Source organism: Microtus pennsylvanicus, chromosome 5 (assembly GCF_037038515.1).
Source record: "Microtus pennsylvanicus isolate mMicPen1 chromosome 5, mMicPen1.hap1, whole genome shotgun sequence".
NCBI classification, from domain to species: Eukaryota; Metazoa; Chordata; class Mammalia; order Rodentia; family Cricetidae; genus Microtus; species Microtus pennsylvanicus.
The window spans coordinates 55,285,246-55,307,588 of NC_134583.1; the positions used below are offsets into that span (position 1 = coordinate 55,285,246).

Below are 22,343 nucleotides of genomic sequence, written 5' to 3' on the forward strand. Positions count from 1 at the left end.
CTAACAGTGATTAGTAAGAGAACCCACATTTCTTGACAAAGTAGTCCATTGTTCTTTGTATTCTATCATGAATTTGTTTTGGTGAAAAATGTTCCAATATCAGTACACAAACAGTTTAAAGTTAGCCTTGCTCTGAGACATTCTTTCCAAACACATCAGCAACAGTAGACTTTACCAGCTGCTGCCAGGCATGGTGATGCACATCTTTAATCCCCACACCCACAAAGCAGAGGCAGGTAGATCAGTGGATCTTTCAGCTCAAAACCAGTCTACTCTATACAGTGAGTTTCAGTCCAGCCAGGGTTACATGGTGAGACCTTGTCTCAACAACAACAAAAGGAGTAGTTGCACAGACCATTCTGTTCAAACAAGATCTCACCCAAAGGTAAATAAACAATCTGAACAGGTATTATGTTTATCATGGAGGCAGAGAGCACTTCTAGTTTTCCACGGCTCCTGAGGCTTATTTATCTGGATAATTAAAATAAAATTTTCCGTGTTCTTTAGCCCAAATACTATTCAACAAAAACACAAAAGTGAACAAACACATAAATGTCAATTGCTGGTGTTTGTTTATGCTAGGCCTCGAACCAGGAATGCACTCTACCACTAAGCTCCCCTGCCAGCCCAGCAAGGTTTTCTAAAGCACAAACCAACACACAAAGTAGAATTTACTTAAGTAAGCACGCACCTCCCCAAGGGACCTGCGGACCTCAGTCATCACACTCTGAATGTCTTCCTTTGTACTACAGTATTCTCCCAAGATCCACAATGCTCCTCGATAAATCCTAGAAAAATAATATAAGATCTGAAATATAGACCTGATGCAGAAATGGTTCTCAGTGAATTTAAGCTAATGCAAGAAAATGGGACTTTGTATTTTGATGGAGGAGAGTTTTATAAAGACTGTAACAAACAGGAAGCTTTGTTTTCCTCCAGAAATCACAAGAAAAAAAGCTATTCTCATCCACTGTATTAGACACATCCTAAAGTCAGTGAGTGAAGCAGTAAAAGTACCAAAAAATGTTTCCCACAGCCTTCATTCAGGAACAATTAAAACAAACTTAGCTTTATGAGAAATGTATTATTTGTTTTAAATTAATTACACTTTTTATCTGTAATCACTTCAAGAGAAAAGTGTCAAGCAGAATGAGAGGAACAACAAGCTAGGGTGGGTTAGCTCACTGGCATGGTGCTTACCTAAGACGTACAGGGGCTGGATTTGATCCCCAGCATAAAAAATAAAGGAAGCACTGACAACCAGTTGTGTTAGGTACACATCTGCAATAGAGGCACTCAGGAGGCTGAGGTGGAGGCCAACCTAGGCTATACAACAGTGACCTGTCACAAGAACAAAACAATTCCTCCATCCCAAAATGTTAACAAAGACAGCAATAATTTTCCATTTTAAAATGTTAAAATGAGCCGGGCGGTGGTGGCGCATCTTTAATCCCAGCACTCGGGAGGCAGAGGCAGGTGGATCTTTGTGAGTTCGAGGCCAGCCTGCTCTACAAGAGCTAGTGCCAGGACAGGCTCCAAAGCTACAGAGAAACTGTGTCTCAAAAAACCAAAAAAATAAAAAAGAAAGAAAATGTTAAACTGGATGAAATTTTGGCTATCCTTTTCTCTAAGATTTTAACTGATTTTATTCAGAAAAATAAAATCAATCTCAGAAACTAAAGCTCCAGAAGATTATAACTTTTTCTCATAAATGGGACATATCTTACTACTCTCATACATATAAACAGACATACATAATATGTGTATACGTGTGCATATGTATGTATGTATCTCAGTCACTTTCACATTATTGATCCAATATTGCACTGGTCTCATCCTATTTATCTAAGTAGACATAACACAGATCTCTTATAGTTTATCCATTAAATGCAGTAAGAAGCAAAGTTGTATTTAACAACCCTTTCTCATTAACAAAGGCTATCTGAATTTAACATACTGTCAAGATTCAGGATGTGGTTTATATCCTTTTTTTCAATAAATGTTAAGGGTGACATAAATAATAGGAATCCAAAAGAAGATTTTAAGTACACCACTTCAAAAATATGCTTCTTTGTCATTCTGGGGTTCACAATATTTTAGATGTAATCAGAATAAGAGAAACCTAGTAAAAACAGTCCTATACATTATGATGGGGATGATGATGTGCAGAAGTTATTTATTTTCTACTGAATGATTTGAGATGCTCAACTTTAGACTTAAATGTATTTTAAACTTACTTGACAGACTTAATGGCATGGAAGACTTCCAGCATCTTCTCAACAATCAGCATTCTCAGGTTGTCAAAGCGCTGAATAGCTTCACGAACAAACTCCAAGACATCAGCAGCTGCTGCTTCATTACTGTCACTGAGAAACTCCATGAGCTAACAGAAGAAACAGGACAAATAGTTACATAGGACCCAGAAAGTTAGGTAAAGTCAGAAATAACTAATGAACAAAGAATAAAAGATTCAACATCCCTGTGTACAGCAAAGATTCTGATGAAGATTAAACCAAAGAAATCTGAGCTCTCACCCTAGTTAATATGGGGATACACACAAAGATCAGAAATAGACAGTAAAATTTTTGTTATCTCAGACAGTTGCAATTTCAGAAGATGTAAAATAACTCAAAAAGAAAATAGAAACATGTAGAGAACCTCACAGGTAAGATGATAAGAACTACACACCACAGGAATAACATTTGCAGCCATGTCTGGAAAGCGGACAGAGCAGGAATGCAGAGTCCGCACGAGGAGCTGTCGGTATTTGTCAGTGTCTTCATGCTCAGAAACATTATTTGTTTTAATTACTTCCTTCTTCAAGACAATCACCAACTGGGGGGAAAGCAAAAGCAAATGAGAATTACGTATGTTTGAGCCACTTCCACGCAGTGTCACTAAGTGTTCTCTTTTACCTCTTCAACATTCCTAGAGGAGACCAGATCCAGTGCCAACTGCAGCGTTTTCTTACGCACTTCTAAGTCTGGTGTACTCAGTACTCTGAGGATGTCCATGACAAGATCCTGAAAAAGAACAAAAACTATAGAGTGACACCAGGCTTTTTCTTTATAAGAAAAATATCCTAACTGCACCATAGTGTTTTCTGCCCTTCATCAGTCCAACCCTCTGATTAAGAATGAAATTACTAGTGTTGACTGGAAGATAATGAGACATATTGTAATAACATTACATATGATGTAGTCAAGCTGACAATATATACTTTGACTCTACCAAGTTTTAGATCCAACTGGTTTCATGAAAAATACAAGAGTCAGAGGAACAAGTTAGAGAAACAACCAGTGATACCCAGGAGGAAGAACATTTTACAGGAAAAAATACAAGAGTCAGAGGAACAAGTTAGAGAAATAACCAGTGATACCCAGGAGGAAGAACATTTTACAGGAAAAAATACAAGAGTCAGAGGAACAAGTTAGAGAAATAACCAGTGATACCCAGGAGGAAGAACATTTTACAGGAAAAAATACAAGAGTCAGAGGAACAAGTTAGAGAAATAACCAGTGATACCCAGGAGGAAGAACATTTTACAGGAAAAAATACAAGAGTCAGAGGAACAAGTTAGAGAAATAACCAGTGATACCCAGGAGGAAGAACATTTTACAGGAAAAAATACAAGAGTCAGAGGAACAAGTTAGAGAAATAACCAGTGATACCCAGGAGGAAGAACATTTTACAGGAAAAAATACAAGAGTCAGAGGAACAAGTTAGAGAAATAACCAGTGATACCCAGGAGGAAGAACATTTTACAGGAAAAAATACAAGAGTCAGAGGAACAAGTTAGAGAAATAACCAGTGATACCCAGGAGGAAGAACATTTTACAGGAAAGCTGGTTTAGTTCATCTCCAACAAATCAATGTCATGTAAAAACCTAAAAGGAAATGGTGATTTAAGAGTTACATCTGGGCTGTAGAGATGGCTCAGAGGTTAAGAGCACTGGCTGCTCTCCCAAAGGTCTTAAGTTCAATTCCTAGCAACCACATGATGGCTCACAATCATCTATAATGAGATCTGGTGCCCTCTTCTGGCCTGCAGGCATAGATGCAACCAGAACATTATATGCATAATAACCAAATAAAAAAAATTAAAAGAAAAAAAAGAAAAGAAAAAAAAAGTTACACCTCAGCACCTCAGTTACCCAAAATTTACACTGCCAGGCTTCAAGTTCTAGGTTAGGTTACCTACAGTGGCAAGGCTTGAGGATAGTCTAAATATAAAGGATAACAATACTTACCTGGAGAACTCGTTCATGAGCAGGATGCTCTTTTAATTCTACCAATCGGTCCAGAACTATGAGCTTTACATTGTTATCACTCTCCTTAATAATTAAATCAATGTAACACTGAGCAGCAGCCTATAGAAAAAACAAATGCATTCTGAAAATTCAAATAGTATGAAAATAAGAGCTGCCTCTCCCCCCGCCTCCCAGGACACTAAGAATCTAAAATACAGTCAGTAATCTTTGCACTAGTATTTATGTATTTTATTTAGAGAAATATGCATGTCTTATTATTTATAATAAGCCTCAGTGTTACTCTAGACTACAAGGCATTGGAAAGATTACAAAGTGAAGGATGGAAAGGAGCTGCCATGGGTAGAAATGCTTATGGACTGTAACCAAGGAAACAGGAGAGGAGGACAGCAAATCTGAGCATGGCTATTAAATACCTTTCACATCAAGGATAAAATTTAATACATCTTTGTATCTTTACTATAGTGATAAAAAACAATAATGTAAAGATAACCTGAGTTAAGAAATACTTTAGCATATATTTAAAACTATTTAGGAAGTAGTGCTGGTGACTGAACCCAGGGCCTTGAACGTCCCAATCAAGAGCTTTAATAGCCGAGTTACATCCCTAGTGGCCTACTTTCACTTTTACATAAGATTTTTAGGGCTGGAGAGTTGGCTCAGAGGTTAAGAGCATTGCCTGCTCTTCCAAAGGTCCTGAGTTCAATTCCCAGCAACCACATAGTGGCTCACAACCATCTGTGATGAGGTCTGGTGTCCTCTTCTGGCCTTCAAGCATACACGCAGACAGAATATTGTATACATAATAAATCAATAAATATTTAAAAAAAAAGATTTTTAAAGGTACAATGGTTTGTAGAATGATCAAGTTTAAAAATCAAAAAAAAAATTAGTCAATCTAGAAAAGTTTCCAATAGTCAAAGCTGGAACAACTTGAACAAAAAAAATAACAGTGGATTATGATCTATGAAATAAATTATTCATACTGATATAAATGAAAAAAGGAAGGGAAAGTCAGCATTTCCTTACATGGGAATTCCATAGTAACTGTACAATGAGGTACTACAAAACAACCCTTATAGAGTATCTAGTAATAACTGTTGCTGAAAAAAATCTACTTATTGGTGTTAAAATTAGTGGACACCAATCTGAAGAGTGACAGGGCATCTACAGTGTCAGAGCACCTCAAATATATTTTGAATACAACGAGAAAAATCAGAACAGGGAATCAGCACTTGACCTAACTGATCATGAATAAGGTATATAGATCCTACGTACTAAGAACATGCTACACAGAAGATTAGTTTTGTGGCATTCTTCCCCAAATGCTTAATTGCAGTGATTATGAGAAAACATGAGATGAAGTCAAGGTCTGGTATCTCTTATAAACAAACTAGTATACTTTATGAAGGCATAAAAAATAAGGAAAGTCGAAGAACCCTTACAGATTAGAGGAGACTCAGACAGACAACAAAATAAACTGTGGAATCCTAGAGTGATCATGAAACAGAAAGGGGCATTAATGGAAAAACTAAAGAAAAATTTCAACAAAATCTATTTAGTTTATTTGACAATACTATTTCAATGTTAATTTAGTTTTAATAATTATATGATGATTACATAACATATGACCATTATAGGATGCTAGAAGAGGAATGTATGGGAATTCTGTCATATTTCTGTGATTTCCCTATAAGTTTAAAATTATTTCTAAATAAAAAGTATTTTAAGTATTAATGGGTAAAACAGTAAATTCAACAATTTATATTAGCTGGCTTTCTAGAGTAATAATTCTCTGAATATATTAAAGTTTTTTGATAGTCTTGATGGAATGAACAAAAGAAAAAAAAAGCCTTTTTTTTTTTTTTTTCCCCCAAGACAGGGTTTCTCTGTAGCTTTGGAGCCTGTCTTGAAACTAGCTCTTGTAGACCAGGCTGGTCTCGAACTCACAGAGATCCACCTGCCTCTGTCTCCTGAGTGTAAGCATACATGGAAGCAAGCATGCATGCAAGCATACATGGAAGGAATGTTGTATATATAATAAATAAATAAATCTTAAAAAAAAAAGTCATCATTATAGATCAGTGAAACTATTTTTTAGGTGTGTGGCTTAGCTGGAATAGGTGTGGCCTTGGAGGAAATGTATCACTGTGGGGTGAACTTTGAGGTCTCCTTTATTCAAGTTTTGCTAAGTGTGACACTCAGACCACTTCCTGTTGCCTGGAGGTCAAGATGTAGGACTCTCACCTTCTCCAGCTCCATGTCTGCCTGCATGTCATCATGTATCACGATAATGGACTAAACCTCTAAAATGTAAGGCACCTCAATTAAATGTTTTTCCTTTTTAAGAGTTGCTATGGTCATGGTGTCTCTTCACAGCAATAGAAGCCCTAACATACTGTTATTCTCCATCTCTTCCTCTCTTTTTACATATATGTGTGAAAACAGGAAGAAAAGGCTGAATTATGTAAGGAGGCAAATCACCTTACAAACTCTGAAGTCTGCTCTAACACATGTCCTCTCTGTGGCCTGAGAACAGGGCAGTTATGTTACCCAGCACAAAACTGTACTTATTTAAAGCAGAGTATGAGTGTGTTGGGGGTATTGATTCCCCCCCTCTAACTCAGATGTATGGGTCTCAAGCAGGAACTTTGTAGATGTTGTGTTAATGATGTCATAGGTCGGACATACGGGCACAAGTATATCAAGCAACTGCACAATGAACTGCAGTGTCATTAAATTATGATGGATGAGACAGGATATTGAGCATCTAATCCTCAAAGTACCTTTATTGCAGTTGGTGCACTTGACAGTGTCACCAATGTCCCAGCAGCTTCGTATTTTACAGCAGGGCTAGATGACTGCAGTAAGTTATAGATACAGCGAATGAAACGGGCCCTTTCTGATGGATTAGCATGACAGACCTGGGAAAATAAAGCATTTAGGCTTAAGTTGATTTCAAGAACATTATCCACATAAAATATAATATGAAAGCTATGATTAATCTTTCAAAGATATACAAAAATACCAGCCAACACCGTGTGAGATATAACAAACACTGATGTTTTCAGAAATAACTGTCGCAGGAGCTGACAAGATGGCTCAAAAGGTAAAGGTGTCTGTGGAGCAAGCTGGCGACGTGAGTTAGACCCCTGGAACTCATACAAAGAGAGCAGCTCCTATGCCACAAAGTTATCCTCTAACCTCCACAGGTATGCTATGACATGTGTCTACACAAAGAAATTAAAAAGTAAATTAAAGTAACTGTCATAGCTACTCATGCATCTTATCATAGCTACTCATCTCATCATAATTTACATTTCACTGCTTCACACAAAGTCTTCAGTTGGCTTATAAGAGATTTTTATATTTTAAACAAGTGAGAGAAAAGTTAGAGAAATTCACCATTCTACTAATGTAAATGACCTGAAAGACTCTTACATTTTATCTCAATTTTTGTTTTTGTTTTTTTTGTTTTTCAAGACAGGGCTTTTCTGTAGCTTTGGAGCCTGTCCTGTCCTAGAACTAGCTCTTGTAGACCAGGCTGGCCTCGAACCCACAGAGATCCGCCTGCCTCTGCCTCCAGAGTGCTGGTATTAAAGGCATGTGCCACCACCACCCGGCATTTTATCTCAATTTTTATTCTGGATGCCAAGCCAAAAAAGAAACATGCTGATAGTAGTGGTAGTGGACACCTGTAATCCCAGCCCTCAGAAAGCTAATGAAGAAGGACTGTGACTATGAGCACAACCCGGATGATATTTACCTATTACTATGACATCAACGCTTTCAAAGACACTGCACACTAGAGTGCAGTCAAGGCAGGAGTTCAAGGCTAGGCTGGGTTGCACAGTCAACCGTTACAAAACCCCAATAACAAAAAGGCTGCCTATGAAGTGCTGACCCTCTCCCTAGTTTTAACAGCACTGAGAGCAAATCCAGGGAGTGTGTGGGCCAGGCAGAGTTCTCCATGTTCTTTGGTTTAAGCCTCAGGGCTTCCTACCGTGGTCTCTGAGAACTACCTCAGGGTTTCATGAGAATCCCCCTGACCCCGCTTTTTGTCCAAGACAGGGTTTCTCTGAAGCTTTTTGGAAATCCTGGAACTTACCTTTTTATTTATTTAAATTATTTATTATGTACACAGTGTTCTGCCTGCATGTATGCCTGCAGGCCAGAAGAGGGCACCAGGGCTCATTATAGATGGTTGTGAGCCACCATGTGGCTGCTGGGAATTGAACTCAGAACCTCTGGAAGAGCAGCCAGTGTTCTTAACCTCTGAGCCATCTCTCTAGCCCCCACTTTTGTCTTTAAAGGGCAGTAGTCCCCCAAAAATTTTCACTAGGCTTCGCTTCCTATGTTCCAACACTTCTATACCGACACACAGAGACCTAATACTTTTGGGGACACACTCAAACCATATCCAAACCACAGCACCAAGTTTAATTATTTCTTGTGCTTGATTCATATTGAGAGAGGTACGTCCTTTATATTCTACTTAACCCAGAGCCACTTTGGGGTTATTAGCTGGTAATATTATAAAATATTGACAGCTGGGCAGTGGTGGCACACGCCTTTAATCCCAGCACTCAGGAGGCAGAGGCAGGCGGATCTCTGTGAGTTCGAGACCAGTCTGGTCTACAAGAGCTAGTGCCAGGACAGGCTCCAAAGCTACAGAGAAACCCTGTCTCGAAAAACTAAAAAAAAAAAGTTATCCTGAGGCACGCCACCAATCACAATAAATACATATATACAATATCAAATAAAAATGATAGCAATTGAAGAATATTCCAGAATAAGACTATTTACTTTTGTCTTAAGCTGTTAAATTTATTTACACATCATAAATTATCATTCTTACCTTATATATTAGTTCAACAATAACCAACTGTAGAATGTCTCCAAATGTCTGAACTTGATCAATACATGTACTTAAATAATCCAAAGCTCGATCCTAAAAAATAAGAATACATTTATCATAATCTTCATTTAGTGTAATGAATATAACTTTAGAAATATTACCCCAAATATAAAACTAGTGAAGAAATTGGGCAAAAACAATTACTGAAGGAAGGGGAAGTAAAAAAAGAACTAAGAAAAAAGCTGACACAAATGTACATCAGGAAATTAAAAAATTTGTCAGATGGTGGTGGCATGTGCCTTTAATCCTTCCACTTGGGAGGCAGAGGCAGGCGGATCTCAGTGAGTTCGAGGCCAGTAAGTTCCAGGACAGCCAGGGCTATACAGAGAAACCCTGTCATGAAAAACAAACAAACAAACAAAAAGCAAAAATAATTTCTGGAATAGGCCACATATGTATTCCCTGAATTTTTATTAATTTAAGTATGTATTTATATGTATGGATGTTTTGTCTGCACACCAGTAGAGGGCATTGGATCCTATGGGACTACAGTTATAGGTGGTTGTGAGCAGCCATATGGGTGCTGGGAATTGAACCCAGGACCTCTAGGCAAGCAGTTAGTGCTCTTAACCACTGAGCCATTTCTCCAGCTCCTGTACTATCTGAATTTCTTTAGCAGGTAGATCTAGGGGGAAATCCTAGTCCTACATGTCAGGATACTCACATAGTTGAAGTAAATTAGCCATTTAAGTGTGTAGTTATTTCTAAATCAGGTGTGGTGGCACATGCCTGTAATCCCAGCACCTGAGGCAGAGGCAGAAGAATTGCTGCAAATTTGGGGCCAGCCTGATCTACATAGCAAGTACTACGTAGGGAAATTCTGTCACAAAATCCCAAAATGAATATAGAGCAAAGCTATATTCCTATTACTGAGATCCAAAAGAAAAATCTCCCAACCAGACAACGTACACACAAAACTATGACCTTAAAATCTCTTCAGTAAAAATATTAATACTTCTTTTTTAAGAGATAGGGTTTCTCTGTATAGCCCTGGCTAACTTGGAATTTGCTCTGTAGACCTCAAACCACAGTACTCCAAACCAACCTACAAATTAAAAACAGGCTAAGCATAGTGGCACATGCCTTTTATCCTAGTACCTGGGAGGCAGAAGTAGGTAGATTTCTGTGAGTTTAAGGCTATCCTGGTTCTAGGACAGCCAGAGCTACATAGTAAGACCCTGCTTCAAAAAACCAATAAAGAAAAGAAAACATGCCAAGGACCTTGCAGCATTTTCAATTTTCATTTTACTATAGAAAGAAAGTATTTTAGGCACATTACCTGATCTGCATGAATTAACATCATAAATGCATTTCTTTTGCAGCTTGCATCCTTCTCATTTACCAGGAAATCATGGATCAGTTCAGGAGCATCAGGTATAAGATGTTCAAAATTTCTTTAAACAAAACAAATAACATCCAGAGTAAATAAAAACCCACTTACTATTTTAGTTACTTTACAGACATTACCAACATTAAAACTTAACTCCATAACACAATTCTTTTTAGAACTGTACATCAACTAGAAGTGGGAGAAGAAATCACAGACTAACACTTTATCTATTGAATTAACAAATTATTTCCCAGTTTAATCAGATAAAAACGGATTTAATTAATACATATTCTATTAACTGATGTCAAATGACTGTCTTTAGGACTATAGTATCAATCTTCACAGTATTGCAACTTTTCTTAAGAAATATATAGTGAATAAAACAGTCTGTTTTTAGCTGGGCAGTGGTGGTGCACACCTTTAATCCCAGCACTCAGGAGGCAGAGGCAGAGGCAGGCAGATCTCTGTGAGTTCGAGGCCAGCCTGGTCTACAAGAGCGAGTTCCAGGACAGGTTCTAAAACTACAACGAAACCCTGTCTTCAAAAAACAAAACGAAAAACAAAAACAACACAACAAACCAGTTTCAGTATTTACTAACACTTCTTTAGAAACGTAAAAGCATTTGTAGTATGCAGAGTAATAAATATTTAGGAGCAGGAGAGACAGGTCAAGTGTGGCTGCTCTCCCAGAGGACATACATAGATCCTATTCCCAGCACCTACACAGTAACTCACAACTGTCTATAACTCCATTTTCAGAGTATTTCAAACCCTCTTCTGCCATTCTTGAGCACTAGGTACATAAGTGGTACACATACATAAATGCAGGCAAAACACCTATATACATTAAACAAAACAGTAATCATTTTAAAAAGGAATATGTAATAAAGTATATATCATAACGGAATCTGTTATCATAGTTCCAAAAATTCCTAACTGCATCATACAGCCTGGTTGCTGATCAAATTTTCAATTGTCTTCTGTCTCCATTTTTATGAGCCCTGTAAATTTCTAAAATATACATAGTGCCTCTGGTAACATTTAAGAATTCAGTTACATTATCAACAAAATATCACTCTGTCAACAGAGATCATAACATTAAGATAAATGTAATTGTGTTTCAGCCAAGTAATATATTGAAGTACAAAGACGCTTATAAAAATATGCCATGGGAGAGACAGAGACCCACACTGGAGCACTGGACTGAGCTCCCAAGGTCCCAATGAGGAGCAGAAGGAGGGAGAACAAGAGCAAAGAAGTCGGGACCACGAGGGGTGCACCCACCCACTGAGACAGCGGAGCTGATGTATTGGGAGCTCACCAAGGCCAGCTGGACTGTGACTGAAAAAGCATGGGATAAAACTGAACTCTCTGAACATGGCGAACAATGAGAGCTGATGAGACGCCAAGGACAATGGCAAGGGGTTTTGATCCTACGTAATGTGCTGGCTTTGTGGGAGCCTACCCAGTTTGGATGTTCACCTTCCTAGATATGGACGGAGAGGGGAGGACCTAGGACTTACCACAGGGCAGGGAACCCTGACAGCTCTTTGGACTGGAGAGGGAGGGGGAAAGGAGTGGGAGGAGGGGGAGAAGGGTGGGAGGAGGGGGAGAAGGGTGGGAGGAGGGGGAGGGAAATGGGAGGCTGGGAGGAGGTGGAAACTTGTTTTTTTTCTCATTTTCTCAATAAAAAAAAAGATTTAAAAAAAAATATGCCATGGGTTTTAGAGATAGCTTAGATGGTAAAGTCCTTACAGACCTAAATTCCATCCCTAGAGCCTACATTTAAAAACAAACAAAGAAAAGACCAAGCTGGGCATGATGGGTGGTACATGCCTTTAATCCCAGTACTCTGTGAGGCAAAGGAAGGCAGAGCTCCGTGAGTTTGAGGCCAGCCAGGTCTACAAAGGGAGTTCCAGGATCACCAAAGCTCTTAAACAGAGAAATCCTGTCTCAAAAAATCAAAAAGAAAAGAAAAGAAAACAAAAAACTAGGCTTGATGCTGTGTACTTGAAATCCCAGAGCTGTAAAGGTGGCTGACAAGAAGATACCTGGGGACCTCTGGTCAGCCAGCATAGACTACTTGGTGAGTTCTTGGCCAATGAGAGACCTCATGTCAAAGTGAAAGGTTGATGGTGCCTGATACCTAATACCCGATACACACTACCTAATGTGGTTCTCTAGCCTGAGTATACACATATGCTTATACAAACATGCACATACACAAACATGCAAAGACACAATATATATTCTGTTAAACTGGCAGTGCTAGGAATCCAACTCAGGACCACCCTCACACATTCTAGGCAAGGGCTGTTTCTGGGCTCTATCCCCCCAGTCCCACAATCTAACTGGAATGACAACCATGACTATAACAATTTAGCACTCTAGCCTCCTCTGAATCTTACAATCTCTGTTTTAAAGTTCAAAATCTTCACCTTTATTATTTCACTCTAATGATTGCCCAAGGCCTTGTTCCTGCTAAATAAACATTCCCCCATTGAGGCATGTCCCCAGCCTTTTTCTTTTTCTATTTTCAGAGATTATTAAATTGCCTCAAGCCTGTCATCCTCCTGACTCAGGCCCCCTAGAAGCTAGACTTAAGAGGATGCACCACTCGTCCAGGGCAAATTTTCTGCTGTTCTAATAACAAGAATCGCAGCCTTTTTCACTAAAAGAATTCCTTCCTCAAAGCCTCTAGTACAAGAACCATACTGTTCAAAATGAGAATTTTAAAACAAGGTTAAGATGCAATGTAGCGAGCTGCGTGGTGTCACACCTGATGGAGATGTATAATCAACTCCTGAGATGGCTAAGGCCTGACCTATGCTATGATCACACAATGATTATCAGCTGCCTGCATATGCGTGGGCCTATGGGCAATGCCCACCTGGCAATCTGGGATTGGCAGCCCATGCCTACTCAAGGGCTGGGAGAGGTTTGCCAAGAGAGAAAGGGAGAGAGGAAAGAGAGAGGAAGGAGAGAGGGAGAGAGGAAAGAGAGAGAGAAGAGAGAAGAAGGAGAGAGGGGAAGGGAAAGAGAGAAAGTGAATAAAGTCCTGGAATAAACTGCAGTAAGAAGAGCTCCGGTGGTCACGTCATTCCTTGCAGGACGAGGCTGAACGTGACAAGTGGTGGCCTCCAAACCTCTCTCCGTGGAGCCCAGAACTTGCTGCAGTCAGGGGGTGCACCAGATAATCCTCAAGGTAAAGATTGGGGATCCGCGACAAAAAGCGGGTTTTCCCCGCTCTCGCCAGTAGAAGAAGGGAGAGTGGGGGTAAGCAGAGCCACGACCAAAGTGGATGGTTTAAAATGAAAATAAAAGGAAGAATAGGATTTTAGAATGGGCGCTTCAACATCACACCTGATTTTTCTGGCTCTTAACGAGCTGTTACGGAGCGCTTTGGAGAGGTTTTTGGCTAAATGTGACACAATTGCTCCTTGGTTTGCCGCCTCTGGCAATCTTAATGTGTCATCCTGGGATAAGCCTGGTAGAGATCTGAATTTTGCCGCTGAACAAGGTATGCTAAGGAAGGGAGGTATATTCATGTGGTTTGAATTACCTAGACCTCCAGAGTTTGTAGTGGAGTGTGAGCAGCTGTGGCTCCAAGGCCTAGGCGCTTGAGGTGGCTCCAAGGCCAAGCAGCACTGGGGTCTGTGAAGCTGCAAACAGTGGGACCTGCCTTGAGGACCAACAAGGTCAGAGCTAGGCCAGTCCCAGCGTGGGCCTCAGGGCAAAGAAGGGCAGCAGCACAGACAGGCTTGAACCTCTGTCCTAGCCCGGGGCAACCAGTGGGCCGGCCCACCCGGGGTTGGGGCCAGCTGCACCGTGCTGCCTGCCTCCACCTCTCCCCTGGGGCTATGACCTGAGTCCTGAGTCCTAGCACGGCTAGAAAATGGCAGTAAATTGCAGTAAAAACCCCTGAGAATGCAATGTCCCTGCTCAGCAGGAAGTAGCCAGAGAGATTGACAAAGCCCAAATTCCCTAAAACGTGGTGTAAGCGGGGCCCTTTCAGAGCAGAAGCAGGATCAGCTGGGCTGCTAGGGAAGCCAAAGAGGTGCGCGAGGGAGGAAGGTGTCTTCCACGCACTCAGCTGACAACAATGAATGTGCCACGGGGGTATGGCAGCTGGGGTATGTTATTTAGGGGACTGCTGAAGGAACAGTGGTAGATGACTGTTCCTGGGGTCATGGCAAAGCCACTCCTAATGACAGGAGCAGGCAGAGGAAAGCCAGGGAGGGGAAAGCAAGATTGCCTCCCCTTCCTCTCCTCTGTGCTGGCCCCTCTGCTACCAGTTCTGACTGCCCTTGCTGCTGCCGCAAGCACAGCCGCGGCTGTGGCAATTGGCTCAGCTTGGCTGTGAATGGAAGTATCTGGGGCTGTGTGTGATATGAAAAATCTAAAGAATTGTCTAGATATCTTTTAGGTAATTGATCTGGTGAATTCGAACAACTGGAAAAGTTGGGAGTGACGATGGTGACTGCAAATTCCACACGCATGGATACCAGCCTGGCAGAAGAACTATCTTCCTGGATCACTCCATGGATCATCTGAGGGAGTGGGCGGGAATAAGAGCCCTGGCAAGCTTAATGGTGCTTGCCTCCCTGGTATGCCTATGGTGCATTTGCCACATAAGGGTTTCACAGCATTGCAATGCAGTTATGATCATTCAGGCCTTCACAGCCATTGAAGCAGGACAGTCCCCTCAAGCTTGGTTATCTATATTTGAGCACAGGATGCGAGGCTTGTGCACTGCACTTGAGGTAAGCATATATCAGCCTCAAGAAGAACAAGTCTGATTGCATGTGGGTTGGTGTCTAACTCCCACCTCTGTAAAAAGGCACCGGACAGGTCTAGTGTTCTCTGAGTGGATGACACCTGGACAAACACTAGTACATGTTTCATTTTTAACAGAGATCAGACCTCTACTCTTACCTGTTGCTTTATAAAACAAAAGGGCGAGCTGTATGGTGTCACACCTGATGGAGATGTATAATCAACTCCTGAGATGGCTAAGGCCTGACCTATGCTATGATCACACAAGGATTATCAGCTGCCTGCATATGCGTGGGCCTATGGGCAATGCCCACCCGGCAATCCGGGATTGGCAGCCCATGCCTACTTAAGGGCTGGGAGAGATTTACCGAGAGAGAGAGGGAGAGAGGAAAGAGAGAGAGGAGAGAGAAGGAGAGAGGGGAAGGGAGAAAGTGAATAAAGTCCTGGAATAAACTCAGTAAGAAGAGCTCCGGTGGTCGCGTCATTCCTTGCAGGATGAGGCTGAACGTGACAATGCAATGCCTTTAGCAAGTAAATAAACGAACTAAATGAACTGCAACAATACAATTAAAAATGATGGCCATCGCCTATTTTTTTGTTTGTTTTGTTTTTTGAGACAAAAACTCTGTAGCTGTTTGGAACCTGTCCTGGAACTAGCTCTTGTAGACCAGGCCGGCCTTGAACTACAGAGATCCAGATGCCTCCGCCTCCCCAGTGCTGGGATTAAAAGTGTGCATCACCACCGCCCGGCTGGGCCCGGCTGATGGCCATGGCCTTAAACTAGAAATCATACAATACTGTTAAATGGCACAATTTTATCTGATTGTTGTTATACAGAAACTAGTGTCCATTACTGCCAACGTTTTTGATTTCTCCATGTTAACAATTTAATGATAGTAAGGGAAAAAAATACTATGTTGATTAGCAAAACATATTTACAAGTACATACATTCTGCAACCAACCACGCTGGAACCTTTAGTCTAAAACATTTAAAACAGAAATAAAGGTGTATTTTTCCTTACCTGTAGATGGTATAGATGGCCAAAACAGCGTTTCTCCTAACATAACTGTGACGATGTTCCAAACAAGCACGGATAGCGGGCATTAAAGGTTCAAGCAACTCTGCTTCCTTCAATTTGCAAAGGAAACGAAGAGTAGATCCGCGGATAAACTCATTAGGATGCTGAAGATCCTGATATAAAAATTATAGTAGGAAACACTGAGTTTCAACTTTAAAAACCTTACATTTAATTACGTGTGTGTGTGTGAGTGTGTGTGCGGTCAAAGGACAACTTGGAGGAATCGGTTTTCTCCTTTCACTATGTGGGTTCAAGGGATCAAATTCGGGCATCAGGCTTGGCAGGAAGCACTTTACCTGCTGAGCCATCTCATAGGCCTAAGTTTCAGCCGTTTATAAAAATCAAGTTTTCAATGTAAAACTTTATAATTTGAAAAAATTAATCTTAAGAAAAAGATCTAGATCATTTCCTTCTCATTCCCCTAGAGCAAAGCAATTTTCATGCATTTCACCAGTTTCCTTAGTAACACAAAAATACATAGGAAACATAGGAAAAGCCAACAATATAAATTTTTTACAGTAATTTTTACAGGTATAATATTACAATAAGACATTGTCATCTACAAAGTTCATGCTGAGACACACAGAATACTTACCGTGAAAAACAAAATTAAATAAAATTCCCCAGTCCAAAATCCACCAAAAAGTATCAGATAATGTTAGGTTTTTATGTCGGGCAGCATTCACAGATATCCCCAGTGTCATGTACCATAATAGTATATTTGTGTGTTTAATAAATAAAGGTTGCCTGAAGTCAGCAAAACAGCCATACTAGCCAGCCACACAGGCAAGAGAATAGTAGCACACATCTTTAATCCCAGGACTTGGGGAGACAGAGGCAGGTGGATCTCTGTGAATTCAAGGCCACCCTGGGCTACACAGATTGAATCTATCTAAAGGAGAAACAGAGCACTCGGAGAGGTGATGTCAGCATTGGGATCACATGACTTTAATCCCAGCACTAGGGAGGTGGAGACAGGAGCGATATGGCTGGGCAGAGAGAAGAATAGAAACGGAAGAGAAGGGAACTCAGTAGATGTGTGGAGTCTGAGGTTGGTGGGGAGCACTGCAGGATCGCCCCTTTTGTTCGTCTGAGCCTTGGGAGAGGTAAGAATTCACTAGTGGCTGGCTGCTTTGCTTTTCTGATCTTCAGGCTGAACCCCAATATCTTTCTCTGGGTTTTTATTAATGGTGCAACAGTGCACCCTAAGCCTATATATAGCCATAAATTGAACACATTTTTGAGCTTACAACTACCATAACAAATATTTACAATTTTCATCTCATCAAAGATTTAATTTTGAAAACTAAAAAAGTATCTATTAGAGCAATTTTATAATTACAAAAGAACAAAGCAAACAGTTATGGTTTGGCTTACTGTTGTAGGAGCTGCGGGCTGCGTTCTGGCTGCCCCGGCTTTGGCATGGCTACCTTGTGCCCCAAAATAATTACACGGAAACTGTATTCTTTTAAACACTGCCTGGCCCATTAGTTCCAGCCTCTTATTGGCTAGCTCTTACATATTGATCTAACCCATTTCTAATAATCTGTATAACACCACAAGGTGGCTTACCAGGAAAGATCTTAACCTGCGTCTGTCTGGAGTGGGAGAATCATGGCGACTCCCTGACTCGGCTTCTTTCTCCCAGCATTCTGTTCTATCTACTCCACCCACCTAAGGGCTGGCCTATCAAATGGGCCAAGGCAGTTTCTTTATTAACCAATGACCTTCCTCCATCAGCTTACCTTTCTATATGCGTCACACACAAGAATCATTTCATGTAAAAGTCTCCCATCTGGAGTTGTTTTAGGAACAATCTCCCAGAACACAAGAAGCAGCTTTTTGATGGTGTGGTCCTGAAGAGGCAGCACAAAACGGATGATAGTCATCAGGAGACCAGGGAGCTTCTCCCCATTCAGAATCATGATGATTACTTTCTTCAGAGCTTCAGTCTTGGACTTCACATCACCTTTCTCTGATTCCATAATTTAAAAACATAAACCAAAAAAGCACAATTACTTCAAAGTTCCTCACACAGTTCAAAAAGCTATGAAAACTTACTATCAGCTGTGGTAATAAGGTCACAAATCCAAATGATGTGCTTGTGGCTCTATTTTGCCTCTGAATCTCAGATTCCTTACACATGATCTGAGGTACTGGATTAGAATCCTGGCCCCTAACCAATTGAGTTAGTTTCTGGCCTATAGCTACACCACATGTCTTTGGTTTTCAAACAGATGTGGCAGCGCCATTCCCCCAATACCAAAAAACAAGCCAAGCAAATCCTGTTAAGTACTTCTAAACCCAAAGTAACTTAATTTTATGTGCATTTTCTCAGCTATAACTATTTTTTAAAAAGATAGCATGAACAGAGTGACTTTAAATATTTTAGATATTGTAATAATTTAGAAAATGGTCCTCAGGGCTGGAGAGATGGCTCAGTGGTTAAGAGCATTGCCTGCTCTTCCAAAGGTCCTGAGTTCAATTCCCGGCAACCACATGGTGGCTCACAACCATCTGTAAAGAGGTCTGGTGCCCTCCTCCGGCCTGCAGGCATACACACAGACAGAATATTGTATACATAATAAATAAATAAAATAAATATTAAAAAAAAAAGAAAAGAAAATGGTCCTCAATACTCATATAACATTAAAGACTTCCTTTTCTTGTTCATCTGAACAACTGGAAAAAAATTAAAACACTGAGCCAGTAGCCACTGATTAGAATTAAGGATATAGCAAAAAAAAAAAGCCAGCTGGTGATGACGCACGCCTTTAATCCCAACACTCGGGAGGCAGAGGCAGGTGGATCTCTGTGAGTTTGAGGCCAGCCTGGTCTATAAGAGTGAGTTCCAGGACAGGCTCTAAAGCTACAGAGAAACCCTGTCTTAAAAAAAACAAGGGAAAACAAAAAAGGATATGTTACTTTTAAGTTTAATGTTAGTAAAAGTAAAAACTACTCAATATCAAGTATTTTATGGAGGCTTTAATCCCAGCACTTGAGAGGCAGAGCAGGTAAATCTCTAAGTTTGAGGACAGCCTGATCTACAGAGAGTTTCAAAACAGTCAGGACCACACAGAGAAACCCTGTTTTAAGAAAACAAAACCAAAAAAAATTTTTTTAAGATTTCATGAAAAAAATTATCTATAATTTCAATTACTAAGAACATTGAAAAATTAATGGTATTAAAAGTCTTCTGGAGCTGAAGAGATGGTTCAGAGGCTAAGAACACTGGCTGCTCTTTTATATGTCCTGAGTTCAATTCCCAGAGACCATGTGATGACTCACAACCATCTACAATGAGATCTGGTGCCCTCTTCTGGCCTGCAGGCATACATGCAGACAGAACACTGTATACATAATACAAACAAACAAACAAACAAAAAAACTTCTGGGTCCAAAATTCAAAAGCAGACAGAAGTACAGAATAAGTACACTGCTACCATAATTGTGTCTATCCTAAAATAAGAGCTGGACAGATGTCTTAGCAGTTAGGAGCACTGGCACAGAGGAGCTGGATTTAAGACTAACACCCTATTCTGACCTCTGAAGACAAAACATTAAAAATACCCATAACATAAATGAATCAAATATTTGAAAAAAGAGAGGACAAAGAGAAGATTTAATCCTATGGCTATGCTACCATAAGGAAAATAATGACAACTGGGTCTAATAATAAGAATGGCTATTGGCAGAGTTCTTGGGACTGGAGAGATGCTGGATAGCTTAGAGCACTTGTTGCTCTTGCAGAGGACCTGTGCTTGAGGGATTCCTAGCAGCCTCCCTCCTCATGGCTCACAAGCATCTCTAACTCCAGTTCCGAGGACCTACACCTTTTTCTGACCAATCTGGGCACCAGACATACATACGGTGCCTATACATAAATGCTGGCAAAACTTTCATACATGTAAATAAATGAATCTTTAAAAATACTTTTAAAGGCAGTTCTTTCTGTCAAAGAGACAGACTGTACCTGACTACTTGTTAGGGTTACAAGAGCTCAAGCTTCAGAGGAATCATACTAAATAAATCAGTTGCTTGTCACTGATTCTGATGGCACTTTTCTGTAACCCAGCAAACTAGTGTGAGGCAGGATGATCAAGAGACCAAAGCCAATCTCATCTACATATTGCATAGAAGGCCAGTCTCAAAAACAAACAAAAAGCCCCAAAATACCATCCTAAAGGCTATATATTACTACCCCATAGCTATATCTTCCTATGTTGCAGAATAGAGAAAATCCTCATGTTTGAGTAATTCAAACAATGTTTTAAGTGGTACTCAGAGCCTAAAAGATCTTTTGTTTCTTTAAATTAAGCTCCCTCCCTCTTTAGGTTTTGTTTTGGTTCCGGGATTGAATCTAGAACCTTGTTCATGAGTGCGCGACCACTGGGCTTACCTCCCTTTAGGATGTTTCAGGTGTTTTGTTCCCTATTCTATTTGATAATATAAAAGACACAAAGTCTAAAAGTCATAAAATTAGGTTATTATAATCTTGATGGCTTCTTCTGTTTATAAATTATTACATTTCCAAAAGTTCAGCAGACTAGGTCTCTATTTATTTATTATGTTTGTTTAATTTTCGAGACAGGTTTCTTTGTAGCTTTTGGAGTCTGTCTTAGAACTTGCTCTGTAAACCAGGCTGGCCTCAAACTAAAAGAGATCCACCTGTCTCTGCCTCCCAAGTGCTGGGATTAAAGACAAGCACCACCACCGCCCAGCTAGATCTCAGTTTATAACTATACTTTCAAAAGCAAGTTTAACACCAAACAAAAAACTTATGTCATCTGTATTTTAAACGCCCCAACTTCAATTTCCTTTTATTCTAACAACTTAAACTGAGAAATTTATTTGTTGTTCCTTTTTCTCCCACTTCTACCTTCTTAGTGCTGGGATTACAGGTATGTGCCACCATGGGCAAGTAAAATATTAAGATTCTTTAAAAACTTCAAAGTACCTCCTAAAAGGTAATTTCCAATATTTGAAATATAATTTTCATTATATTTAAAACAATGTTGGGCCAGGTGTGATAGCACACACCTTTAATCCCTGTACTTGAGAGGCAGAAGCAGGTCAATCTCAGTTGAGTTCCAGGGCAGTCAGAGCAAATACTGACACCCTGTCTCAAAATACAAAAACCAAATAAAAAAAGTGTTATCAGTTCGATTTATACTTGCTAATAATTCTTTTTTTTTTTTTTTTTTGGTTTTTCGAGACAGGGTTTCTCTGTGGCTTTGGAGCCTGTCCTGGAACTAGCTCTTGTAGACCAGGCTGGCCTCGAACTCACAGAGATCCGTCTGCCTCTGCCTCCCAAGTGCTGGGATTAAAGGTGTGCGCCACCACCGCCCGGCACTTGCTAATAATTCAACTAAGAATTAAGTATATAAAAATCTTTTCTTTAGTGCTGTGTGGTGGTGGCGCACACCTTTAATCCCGGCACGTAGGAGGCAGAGACTAGAGGATCTTTGTGAGTTCAAGGCCAGCCTGGTCTACAAGAGCTAGTTCCAGGACAGCTAGGGCTGTTACACAGAGAAACCCTGTCTCAATAAAATAAATAAATAAACCAACCAAACAAAAGCCCTTCTTTGACAGACTCACTTTGCACACTGGGTATGAAAGCACACACATGAAAACTGGAGCAGGAGGATCTTGAGTTAGCCAGCTCTAGGCAGGCTACAGAGTAGGACCTTGTTCTCAACCCCACACTCTAAAATTACACAGCACATATTTTTTCTCTTCTTAGTAGTGGGTATTGAATTCAGGGCCTCCCGAGTGCTCGGTAAGTAAGTGCTATACTTAACAATATCCACAGTCCCTGTCACTTCACCAGGACAGGGTCCAGGGTTGCCCAGACTAGCTTTAAAAGTGGGACCTTCTGTTTCAGGCTTCTGAGCAGTTGGAACTACAAGTACACACCACTAGGAATGGCCAGCACATACTTTAAAAGGAGCCCAGCAAAGGCTTTCAAAAC

General features: G+C 40.3%; 1 protein-coding gene across 1 annotated transcript in view; it reads right to left on the reverse strand.

The window, feature by feature from the left end:
* Copb1 (coat protein complex I subunit beta 1) overlaps positions 1-22,343 on the reverse strand; it is a 41,455-nt gene that overhangs the window by 16,694 nt on the left and 2,418 nt on the right. The window contains exons 3-12 of the mRNA XM_075971951.1: positions 18,118-18,347; positions 16,316-16,485; positions 10,466-10,580; positions 9,127-9,219; positions 7,055-7,192; positions 4,251-4,370; positions 2,916-3,023; positions 2,689-2,835; positions 2,238-2,383; positions 692-788 (exon numbers count right to left, since the gene is read on the reverse strand). Of these exons, the coding sequence (XP_075828066.1) occupies positions 692-788; positions 2,238-2,383; positions 2,689-2,835; positions 2,916-3,023; positions 4,251-4,370; positions 7,055-7,192; positions 9,127-9,219; positions 10,466-10,580; positions 16,316-16,485; positions 18,118-18,347 (1,364 nt within the window). The remainder of the gene's footprint in view (positions 1-691; positions 789-2,237; positions 2,384-2,688; positions 2,836-2,915; positions 3,024-4,250; positions 4,371-7,054; positions 7,193-9,126; positions 9,220-10,465; positions 10,581-16,315; positions 16,486-18,117; positions 18,348-22,343) is intronic.